Consider the following 12,570-nt stretch of genomic DNA (forward strand, 5'->3'; position numbering starts at 1 on the left):
CGACCTGGGAACGGAGCCGGGATACAGCGGGGACACACCCGGAGAGACCGGGAAGCGACCTGGGAACGGAGCCGGGATACAGCGGGGACACACCCGGAGAGACCGGGAAGAGACCTGGGAACGGAGCCGGGATACAGCGGGGACACACCTGGGCATCATCCCTGGAAACGACCTGGGACACGGCTGGAACAGAGCCGGGATACAGCTAGGACACACCTGGGCATCATCCCTGGAAACGACCTGGGACACGGCTGGAACAGAGCCGGGATACAGCTGGGACACACCTGCGCATCACCCCTGGTACCCACCTGAGCGTCATGCTCTGGTACCGACCCGGCATCAACTCCTGGTACCCATTTGGGCATCATGCCCAGTACCCGCCTGGGCACTGACCCCCAGTACCCACCTGAGCACCCTCCCTTTCAGTCGTCCCCTCCTATTCAGCAGCAGTTCCTTCTCTCCATGGCCAGCGCACACACTGGCAGGGTGAACGAGGGTGAAAACAGGAACACTCCACTGCTTCCTCCTCCACAGCCCAGCCCATGTTCCTCAGCCCAAAGGGACACCAGTCACACCAGTCCCATGTTCCTCAGCCCAAAGGGACACCAGTTGCCTGGGACTTCTGCCAAGTTCAAATTCCCCTGCCCAGCCCCTGCTCCTGTGTCACTGTCGCCTGCATCCCGGTCCCCACAAACCAGCTCGCCTGCACAAACCACTTCCCTTTCAAGTAGACGTGGTCCTAATTCAAATTTTCAGGACACAGATTGATTTATTCCCCAGGAAAATTGGAAGAAATGAACCAATTAGTTGGCTGAGACATAGCTAGGTTGGGTTTGGGTTGGGTTTTTTTTATAAAGATAAGCTGGAAAAGTTTGGGACTGAGTTGCAGCAGGCTGAGATTTGGACAAACACCTTCCCCAGAGCCTTTATTTATCATTTATAGAGGAAGGGACCTTCAGCACCACCCATCACTTGTGGAAATCTGAGTTCCCATCACTGGAAGAGGCAGGATCTCTTCCTTCACAAAGATGTTGTCCAGCCCACACCAAAGTAAAGGGAATTGAGTTCTTAAGATGATGCAAACTTGAGCCCAAACTCTGTGTGTTGTAACCCTTTACTGTTTAATCTTTAATAATTGCCTCAGACACAAGGCTAAATGGACATTGAAGGAGGAGGGCACAAAAATTGGGTTATTTCATGTACCAAGGAGCACAGTGACTAAAGCCAAACCCAGCAAGTCCCAACCGCAGTCCACTCACCTTCCCTTAAAAAAGGAGAGGTTAGGACACTTGGTACTGTACAAAACCAAGCACTGAATGTCCAGACATGACTCAGGGCCAATTACAAAAGAGCCTCGTGCTAACTTTCACCACAGTGACCTGGCTCCCAGTGATTTCACTGTGTGATAATGCTCAGTCCACTGAAATCATAATTAAAAACAAAAGGAAAAAAGCCCCTTTAGATTGATTTTGCAACCGGAGTGCAGCAAGAAGCCAATCAAAACACGTAAGAGTTTTATTTTTAATTATGGAACTATAAAGGCTAATAGTTTATTAACATAAGGTTGTAAATTAAAGACAAATGCCAGAACTCCTTAACAGTCTCCACTGTAGAAATGTCAAAGACTTGTGCTTTAAACGTCGCTGTACCAGACACCGCAGGGCTCCCCTCCTCCCTGCCCCCCTCTCCCACATTCCAAGGAGAAACCCCTCACTGACACCCCCAGCTTGCAACTTCAAACAACCCTTCTAAAGCAGAGACTCATCCCAGCCACTGCCAGCCCCAGCAGCCCGTGTGTCACACAGAGAAAGAACATTAAATGAGAAGGACTCAGGAACTGGTGGCACACAGGGCCACCTACATCACAGACCTCACTTCTGACAGCGCAGTCGAATGCAAGTATTTGAGAGATCAGATCAAACATTCACAGATGCATCTCTCCCGGATTTTTGTACCCCACTTTCATTTTATTTTCTTTAAAAAATCCTCTTCAGCAGTCCAGATACCGCCTAGAATACACCTAATAACTTTCCCTAGAGCTACAAGTTTTTAATTCCACCATTGCAAAGCATTCTATGCCTCAAGTTCTCACCATAGGGTGGAGTCTGGAGTTACAGGGAGTAGTTTAAAATGGGAGTTTCAAATATTTTACTTCCTACAGAGATGTCTTTCTTGGAAACCCAAACACTTCAATGAAAACACTGACTTGAAAGGGCAAAGTCAGGAAGAGGGATGAGCACCTACAACCGAGGCTTTCCTTCTGCTCTGACTCAAAATTCTTTTGTTTGCAAGGACATCTAAAAGCACAACTAAGCTCATCTTGTCTTCAGAAAATTAAAAATGAAAGTGAAATCTCATGGATGCAGAGGCAGTAAATGCCTTGCTTTCACATTTGGAGAGATGAAGAGCAGATTCTTCTGTAAACACACGATGCAGTGCCACGGTGTGACCCGAGCCAGCCACGCCTGAAGGAAAAGCTCAGCCCAACTTCCAGCAGCCCCAGAAGGTGGCCTTGGCTTGGTAGCACTCAAAGGCTTAGACCTGGTTTAGAGAACCAAGGTACAGACTATTTCTCCTAACTTGAGTACAATTTGTTTTCCACATCTAGCCAAAAAAAAAAAAAAAAAAAAAAAAAGTGATTTATTACCTTATTACAGGGGATATTTTGGCAGAGAGAGCAGGCACGCTGAAGTGTTTTATTTCCAAAAAAAAAAACCAAAACAAACCAACCAATTTCACTGGTCTGGTTCAGAGAACTGGCCTGGACTGCACAGGAGACAGTTTAATACAGATGGGGAATGGGGAGCAGGATGGAAATAACACACCAGGGGACACAAGGAATCTGCAACCCACTTTGTCTGCGTCAAAGAAATTGTACTGGGGGAGAAATTTCAGAAAATGAATTGTACAACTGCACTGCAAAGATCTCCCCTTGGCCAGCTCAGGAGAAGGGTGCACTAAATAAATCTCAGCATAAGGAAGATGCTAAAATATTAAAAATTTCATCGTTGTAATCCACTGTTCCCAAGCTGTCAGCAAAGACTCACCAAATCCAAAACGAAAAACTAGGACATTTTAGCTGTGAGCTTCAGCTGGTCACAGTGGATTAGAGGAAATCCTTCAGCCAGCAGGAGAAGCAATTGTCATGGAAAATCCCACATCCAGAGGGTACCGCTCGCAGGCACACGGACACGTGCCCCAAATGAACACAAGCATCTCATTTTCAAGTTCATTTTTGTAAATGGAAAAAGAAAAAAATGTAAAAAAATCTATCCATACATGAAGGGGTCCAGGAAGTCACACAATCCAGTTTACACCTAAAGTAAGAGCAATCAGTCCAGAGTAACAACAAGGGAAAAACTCCAGTGCTGTCGCTTGTCCGAAGTCACTACAGGGCAGAGCATGGCAGGGGGAGAGCAGCTGGCTGCTTCTTCTTGGTGGGTGGATAAAACTGGCTACACCTTCCCTGCTTCCAAAGCAACGAGACAATTTCAACAGACAATCAGGAATTCTTCTGAAATGCATCTGACTCTAACAGTAACACTGAATATTCAACGATTCGTATCATCACAGCATAAAGTTTGGATAGTCTGCCTCCAGGAAAAGGCAATGGGTATCACCCAAGAGAAACTCTGCACCCATCTTAGAATTTACAGCACTGAGTTCAAGATTTTTATTTTATGATTTATTTTTTTTCTTCTTTTATCCATCCTGGAACACTTAAAATTTGTGTATCCTCAGCTCAGACATTCACAAGGCATGCGGAGACTGTCACTACTCAAGGAACATTGATGAGGCTCTGGAAAATGTACTGGCGGGCATTTGGTCTCATTTTTGTGACCTCATGCCCACCACAACATGCAAGACAGCCCTGGCAGGAGTTTTCCCCTCACATCTCCGTTTTTTGGAGGCTCCAGAAGACAAGGCTTGAAGGAATGGACAGGGAAGCTCAGGTACCATTTTAAGGAATCAAAGAAAACTCCCAGCAAGGGTCAGCCTGTGGGAATGCTGCCCCGTGTACCTGTGGGAGAGCAGTGTCAGTCCAGGGCTCAGAAAAGATGCCTGACTGAGTTTTAAAGGAAAAGGGAGGCACCTTAAATCCTGAAAAGTCAGAATTCCTGTGTTTGACAGGTGTGTTGAATACACACACACAGAGCAAGAGGGGAAGCTGTGCTCATCCACCCAGAAGGCTGCACCATTTTTCTGAGCACAGAGAATGTACAACCTCTTTTCAAAAAAAAAAAACAATAACAACAATAATAAAGCAGAAGTGCAGAATCCAGACTTTTGGGTGGTCTGTGTTTAAAAACAGAAGAAATAAAAGCTAATGCTGTAAAGACAACTATTCCCTTTCAAAGCAAAGGCCACATAAAACTGTGTTGCTCAGTTTGGTTTTTACTTCATGCCACCTGTAAACACAAGACTGGATATTCAGTTAGTGGGAAGAAATGAAACCACTTTTACATCCAGAGTGAAAGAAATGCCCTCCACTGCTGGGATCACAGATTACCCAGGAAAAGGTAGCTGGGGAAGGCTTCCTCTTCTCCTTTGTTCACTTCATTAGAAAGCTTGTATCTGAACAACTGAGCTTTCAATAAAAGCATAGAACATTTCTTGATACGTTATTTCTGCCCTCTGTCTCTTAGGTTTGCTGTGGGGACTAACACTTTCCATTCCTCACCAACAGATACATCACCTTTTTGGCACCATGGGTGGAATTTCTTCCTCATGTGTAATTTTGCCCTATACAAAAGTCGATTGTCTGATCATGCAAATCCAACAGAACTCCAAAAAGTGCCACAAGACAGTTCAGCTCTTTGCCATCTACTCCCTAGTCTGTGCACTGCCATAGCGACCTCCCAGAGGACAGACTGTCATCCTTACTTAGATCTGATATGGCATTTCAACCTCTCTTTCTGGGGGGAGGGAATCGAAATCCACACCCTGATTCCACTGATTTTTCCCTCTCAGAGCTCTGAAATGCATGGAGATTTCTTTGATTTGTTGAAGACGTCTTCACTGAACAGCCTGATTAGAGAAAAACATACTGATTCAATCAAATAGAAAATAAAGACAAAAACAGGTAGTGGTAGATCTCTCAATCTTTGCTCCTGTCCTTGGAGTCGAGGGTAGAGTTTCACTGCTACTGCATTTTGCCCAGCTGGATCTTCTTCCAGGCCTCTGATGCTGTGAAAATGCAGGAGTCGAGGATCCCAGCTACAGTAAATGTTCCTCCAATGATGGCACATATCTGGAATTACAGAGAGAGGAAAGACATTTGTCACCAACGAGGGAAACTTTCACACAGCTCAAACTTGGAGGAGGGATCCTGCTGCTGGGGTATTTTCTGGAAGCACAGAAGGAACTGGGTGACAGCACTGGGGATGGAATTACATGAGAATCATTCACAAAAAACATCCCCTGCAGTGGAATAAATTAGTCCTGAACTCTTCACAGCCTGAGCCCATCACAAATCCCAGCTCCCACAGCATGAACACTGCTCCTTTCTGGGCTAAACCCCACCTAACTCAGCTTTCTAGAAGTTCTATAGATGTTGCTCACATCTTCCTGCTACTGTTTTCTATTATAAACACCACAGCCTTGTAGTCTTTTCCCCATTTCACAAGATAATAATTCACAAACAGGCGAAAGACACTGAAATAGCACGTGAAGGGCAGTGACTAACAGAGAACCCAGCTCCCAGCGACACCACAGCTCACCCTGTCTAACACTTTCCATGACAAGGGCGGCTGACAGCAGCCAACTTAACTCTTTGTGGGACAAAGTTTTCCACACAAGATGTCTTGGGGCAAATTAAAGCATGTAATCACTTTCAAGAAAAGAGTTAGGGAAAAAGTTAATCTCCTGATTAGCATTAACAGCCTACTTCACTTCCCACATGCTACGAAAACACAGAAATATTCTGTGTATTCTGTCAAACCAGAGTCCCTGTGGAAACAGAATCACAGAATCATTTAGGCTGGAGAAGACCAACGATACAAAATATTTCCCTGCTACACTGGCTCACTGGTTTGGGATTAGTCTCTCCTTCAGCTCCTAGCTCATAACAAATCCCCTTTTTCCAAGGCAGGCCCTTGTCAGGAGATAAGCTCCGTATCTTGTTCCCTCCTCACAACCCAGTGTTGTTATTTTCAGAACCACCTCATCCTACACAACGTAAAAGACCAAATTGAAAGAGCATCACAGTTATGAAGTAAAAAAATGTGGGAGTTAGGAAATTAGAACTGTGTAATTAGCACATGGCTGGTAACGTTTTTAGGTTACGTTGTGGTGTATCACACTTTCCGTGTGAACGCTGCCTGGTGGCACCCTGGGGCTTTCTTCCCCTCCTGTGGTGTTTGACTTCTGCCTCCTCACCAGCAGGTGGTTTGTATTAACCCAGTCAAACGTTTCTGTATCAAAAATAGTGTGGCAGCAGGAGCAGGGCAGTGCCTGTCCCCCTGTGCTGGGCACTGCTGAGGCCACACCTCAAGTGCTGTGTCCAGTTCTGGCCTCTCATGGAAAGATGGACATGGACAGGCTGGAGCATGTCCAGGGAAGAGAATGGTGCTGGGCAAGGGGCTGGAGCCCCAGGAGCGGCTGAGGGAGCTGGGAAAGGGGCTCAGGCTGGAGCAAAGGAGGCTCAGGGGGGACCTTGTGGCTCTGCACAAGTCCCTGACAGGAGGGGGCAGCCGCGGGGGGGGGGCTCAGCGCGTGCTCAGTGTGGACAGCAGCAGTAATTTCCCCATGGAAAGGGTGCTCAGGCCTTGGCAGGGGCTGCCCAGGGAGGTTTGGAGTGCCCATCCCTGGAGGTGCCCAAGGAAGGGCTGGAGGTGGCACTCAGAGCTCTGGGCTGGGCACAAGGTGGGGATGGGGCACAGCTCGGACTCAATGGCTTTGGAGATCTTCTCCAACCCAAACTATTCTATGCTAAACATCATAAAACTGCAACACAGCTGGCACAGAAGGGAACTGGTGCCACACTACACGCACCATGCCACGTCTCTGCTCCCACACAACACCCCGTGGGCAAAGTCACAGACAGAAAAACAACGTAAGAGCAGCAGCAGCAGCGCTGAGGGAAAGGAACAAACAGCTCACTGATGGTGAGCAAAGGCAGTGAGAACTACAGCTCCTTTCCATGTGTATTTATAACCAAGATATGAACATTTAGTGAGCTCAGTGAAACAAGGAGCTGCAGGAAACGTGGCTTTTGCAGGACACTGAGCATTCCAGCAGATCAAGGCTGCTAAAACCAGAGCACCAGCCTGAGGCAAAGTCAGGATTTTTAGGGGACAAGTCTAGCTCCTGCCCCTGTGGCCCCCTCCCTGCTGTCCCTCAGGACGTGACACAGGGTGACTTCCCAGGGAAAATGCCCACCATGGAGCTGGGTTATTTCAGTTCAGAGCAGCTCAGCTGACGGGAGATGTCACAGCACAAACACAAACCCCGTCCAACACCCAGATTCTGCATCACACGGCAGGAAAATCTGACTTCAGTGCAGCAGCACAAGGGGCTGGGGAATTGAAAAAAAATATATAAATTCATCTGCAGAGCTCTGTAGTGCTGAGTGGGGATGAGTCACACACACCTGGCACTGGCTCGGGGCCTCCTGCACACAGAGCTTTGAGTCCTGGTGACGAAAAAAGGGCTTGGAGTCCTTGTGACCAGCACTGGGCTCTAGGTCAGCACAGGAGCTGCCCCACGGTGCTCCTTTATCATCACAGCTCTCATACGTATGGGAGGCTGGCAGCAGGCACGTCCTTAGATTTAATGGAATAAATGACTGGGAATGGCCTGGGTTTAGCTCTGTGAGGTCTGTTTTACTCAGGCCCAGCCATTAAAGGATGAAGGGGAAGAGACACAGATGTGGAATAATCCCAGCAGTGAGAGCCCATCCAACAGGAGGAATGCACCTTGAGCAGAAGGTGATCACAGCAGAGTGGGATGCAGGCTCATGCCTGAAGGAAAACACGAGTAGATATGTAGGAGGAGGCAAGGCTGCAAGCAAGGTGACAGAAAGGCAAATGTCAGACACACAACTGTGCTCCTCTGGGATGTCCTGAAGTCTGAAAATTACTTTTAAGGACAGAGGGGATCAGTAGGACACTCAAGCAATTCCTAGTAAGGCAAGCTGCAGAATCCCACCCAGAGCTTTTCAGCACATCTGGTAGAACGCTGTCTTGGCTTGAAAAACGCCACAGGAATGAATCTGTGACACCTCTCAGTACCAGTCCCCAGGGCTGAAATTACTCTGCCTGCAACCACTCTGTTCCAGCTCCCCCCCCCTCATTATTTCCAGTTTAATTCTTTTTCACACCTAGAGGCCAGATGAGTCCTCTCACACCAGGAAAAAAAGTTTCTTTGGATTTTGAATGCTTCAGCAGAACTTTGGCTGCTTTTCTCCCTGCTCTCCCTCCCAGACCCTACACTGATCTCATGATAAAACATTCTTTCAGTCTGGCCACTCACAGGAACTCATGAATTTTCAGCAGTGAAACTTTTCCCCTTGCTCCATAACCTCAACCAGGAGGTCTTGAATGGCTTCTCTTTATGAGGGAGGAGTTGATTTTAAGTAGTGAAGTTTGACATGCAAAAAAACTTGTGTTTAACACTATGCCAAGTGTCTGGTTAACCCCAGGCAAACTTGTGGAACAGTGACAGTGGCAGCACTGATCCACAATACAAAATCTTATTTAGTACTGAACTTTTTGGAGCATGACATGTAAAGTAAAAAAAACCTTATGCTAAACCAAAGCCTTTGCACAGGAAGCACCTCTCAAATCATACAGGAAATAAGGGTAATTCCCCACACCACAAAGATCTAAGGAGCAGGCATGAGATAGAATAGGGACAGAGAGGATCTGGGAATGCTGCTACGGGGCTGGAATGCTGCTCTTAGCAGTGCTGAAGTTTTGGAGGGCAAACTCATTAGTGACAAAGAGCATCAGATAACCTTGGCAGCAGCAGCAGGAGATGCCTTTGGCTCTCTGCTGAACAGCCAACACCCCTCTCCCGTGGGATCATCCCTCCAACACTGCCACCATCACCCCCCTCAAGCTTCTTTCAAGTCCACAGGATCACCCCCCATCCCCAGGACAAATTTAAATGTCCTGAAATCCACAGAGGGGCCCAAGTAAACAGTGAAGGAGCCCCTATCCCAGAGCCTGCCTTGTGGTTTTTAAACTGAACAGCTGCTGCTCAGAACAAGCTGCTGCTTTCCATGGCCAGGCAGTGACTCCACACGCCCCAGCCCAATCCCTGCTGGCCCTTAGCCCAGTGCTGGTCATCACTAACTGGTCTCCAGAGCAACTGTGATGCAAAAGGCCACGCTGGAGATACAGGAAGGGGCTAAAGAACAGATCATGTCATCCAAACAGGGCAGGGAAAGCAAGGCCGGGGAGTTTTGATCCTCTGCAGCGCTGCTCCCTCTTCCAAGCTGTTCAATGCCACCTGCAAGGCTGTAAAGCTGAAATGCAGAGCCAAGGCTGCCCTCCTGTACAGCAATCCCGGCCCAAAGGAGGGCCAGAGCAGCTCACCAGGGCCAGATGGCCCAGACTGAGAGCCAGGATCCAGCCCCCGGAACAAAGCTCTGCCTCCACACCAGGAGTGTCTGTCACACCTGGGTGACGTCCTGACACAGCTACTGCCAGCACCAGCATCATCCTCACGCCTCCAGAGGAAGGACATTCAACTGAAATGGCCCTCAGTGAGCTGCTTGACACCACAGCCATTTATAAGACCAAACAAAGCAGCCAAAAGTCAACTGTAAAACTCTCCTTAAGCAGCCCAGCAGCCAGAAAGTGCCTGGCTAACTTTACAGACAGAACAGGGTGAAATTCAAGCAGGGGCCAGTGATTCAACACTCAGTCCAATGAGGAATATGGTGTGTGGAGAGGACTGTTATTTTGGGGAAGAGGAGAAACTGAAATTCTTATTTAATGAAAATGAAGCAACCTTTAAATCTTTTCACAAACAGAAGCGGAGCTGCTGTTCCGTTTGTGGATTCTGAGTAGGAAACATACACTTCAGTTTTTGAGGTGATGGGATACGAACTCAAATGAGATACAAACCCAAAATGTCACTGTGGCAACCAGGAAGGAAACCCTCTCCTGTGGTCCCTTAGATCAACCCAGAAGGAGGGTATCAAATTCAACAAAGATGCTATTTACAGGCATGCAATGGTGCATCAGCAGTGAATCAATGCTGACAATAAAATTAAAGAATAATCACAGCTATCAAATCATTTCCCATGAAAACACCTCCACAGCCTCACCCCCAACAAGATGCGTGAGAAACCTCTGGTAGCATAATTTGAGGGGAAGAAGCAGAGGCAGAATGAGATGCCAAGTCGTGAAATGCTGATGTTTGACCTTTTTTAGGATGATGTTTTGAAGCCAAGCAGACGTGCTAAGAACAGAAAGTCTTACACCACGACATTTAGATTTTGCTCCAAGTCCCCTTCTCTGGGTATTTGTGTATTCCAGAGGTCACTGTCCAAAGTTCAGTGAAGGGAACTTGCTGTTTATCAGAAGCTGCAAAATCAAAAACCTGAAGCGCAACTCCGCCACACTGTTTATGTGACGTCCAATTAAAACAGTCAAACAGTTTAAAAATCAGAATTTGAGGTCTTTGCTCCAGCCAATTTACCAACTGCTTCGCATTCCACCATGCCTCGCTGGCACAGCTCACTGCAGCTTCAATTTTAAGCCAACTCCCTGAGGACACATTTTTTTAAAGTTCTGGAGGATCTTTAAATAGCTCTTTGCCTAATGAGCAGTTTGGCCAGCACAGCATTGTTCTGGATGCTGAGATCAGGACTGCAGGATGCTCTCTGGACATATCCAAACGTAACTCGTCAGGAAAACACCTCTGGAATTTGATAATGCAGCTCTTCTCCACTTCTACCCAGGAGTAAATGCCTGGAACTGGCATTCCCATATTAAGCCAAGCAGCAGCACTGAGTAAAACAACTGCCCTGCATTCAGTGCCTTGTAGGAGAGGAGAGATGTGGCTGCTGGTGAAATCTCCACTGCCAGTTTTCTTCCCATTTACTGTAAAAATCACCCAAATACCAGCAGATAGCGAGGACAGGCAGCTCTGTGTCATCTAACAGTTCTCCTTCCCTCACCTGAACAAAGGAAAACCTCTCTAGGTGAGAACAGGATGACTTTGGGATGGAAAAGGGTGCTGAGGCCCTGGCACAGGGTGCCCAGAGAAGCTGTGGCTGCCCCATCCCTGGAAGCGTCCAAGGCCAGGTTCGACAGGGCTTGGAGCAGCCTGGAAGGACACTTCCAAAAGACATCCTTTGCTAATAATGAAATAGATCTTTTTGCCTTACATATCACCAAAAACAACATTCACGACCATGGAAATGCTGGATCAAATCATAATCTGAGCCAGAGAAAGACTGTTGACCATGACAGGTCAAGACTTTGCAATAATTTATATACCTTTAAAAAGAGAGTATTTTCAAAGGTGTCACTGCCCATGGCAGGGGGTGGAAAGGGATGAGGTTCAAGGTTCTTTCCAACCCAAACCATTCTGGATTCTCTGCACATTTGATCTCATCATTACTGAGCAGTTTACTGCAGTTTTCCTGCTCACCACGTCAGCTTTACTTCCAAGCTTCTGACACGCTGCAATAGAGCCCATCCTGCCTAGACAGAGCCTGGCACTTCTGCAATAGGTAAATTTTCCTTCTTTTTGTGCCTAGCTGTTAAATGAAGTTGTCAGAGCACTGGAATTACAGTCACCTCACACTCCAGTACCACCCCAGGGACGTGCTGCTTTATCTCCACCACACCACAATGCTCCGAGGCAAAAACTCGATTCCTCTGGACAAGAAAGGCTCAGGAGAGAAATGAAAGGCAGGCAGAGGAAGGGAGGAGGAGAGGTTTAGGGTAACTCACCGATGTGATAAACCTGTACAAAGGCTGTCTCCTCTCTGTGTATTTCACTGTGATGGGGCTCAGGTCATACCGGAACCAGATGGCCGGGATGATGCGGCCGGTGTGGCTGTAGGCTACGTATTCCTGGGAAAGAAAGGGAGAAAATGGCACAAAGTGTGAGCAGTCTCATTCCAGAGAGTGTCTGCCATCAAACTGCCTCTGTGGGTTTGGCCCTCACCCCACTGTTTTGGACCAGGGACCAGATGGAAAGAAGCAAACAGTGATTCCTGCGTGACTGCCCACCTCCAATCCTTATCAGCCAGGAAAACAAGCTCTTTACAGCCTGATGATGAAAGAGCTGGGACAGAGAGTGATGCTGATTACTCTCACCTTTATTCAGAGTTACAGGACTAAACAGAAAAGCTGTCATTGATTCTCTGTCATAGATCTGCTCTGTTTAAATACAAACAGCCTGGCTGCAGGTGAAGTTTTGGTACTGTAAATCACATGTATGTCTATATTTTGTATATAAACCATTCACCAAACAAATGGAATTTAGTTCTTAAGAGCCTGGAAACTCCTCCTTGTCCTTGCATTCCTGTCAGGCCCTCTTCCCACTGGGACCAGCAATGGGAATGTTTTGCCCTTTCAGTATGAATCATCTGCAACCACGTTCAAA

At 47.3% G+C, this 12,570-nt stretch overlaps 1 protein-coding gene across 1 annotated transcript in view; it reads right to left on the minus strand.

The window, feature by feature from the left end:
• Positions 1-1,493: 1,493 nt before the first annotated feature.
• Positions 1,494-12,570, minus strand: part of ERGIC1 (endoplasmic reticulum-golgi intermediate compartment 1) — a 67,745-nt gene continuing 56,668 nt past the window's right edge. Inside the window, exons 10-11 of the mRNA XM_017728052.1 lie at positions 11,913-12,035; positions 1,494-5,251 (exon numbers count right to left, since the gene is read on the minus strand). Of these exons, the coding sequence (XP_017583541.1) occupies positions 5,144-5,251; positions 11,913-12,035 (231 nt within the window). The 3' untranslated portion in view covers positions 1,494-5,143. The remainder of the gene's footprint in view (positions 5,252-11,912; positions 12,036-12,570) is intronic.

Source organism: Corvus brachyrhynchos, unplaced genomic scaffold (assembly GCF_000691975.1).
Source record: "Corvus brachyrhynchos isolate BGI_N302 unplaced genomic scaffold, ASM69197v1 scaffold21, whole genome shotgun sequence".
Lineage (NCBI taxonomy): Eukaryota > Metazoa > Chordata > Aves > Passeriformes > Corvidae > Corvus > Corvus brachyrhynchos.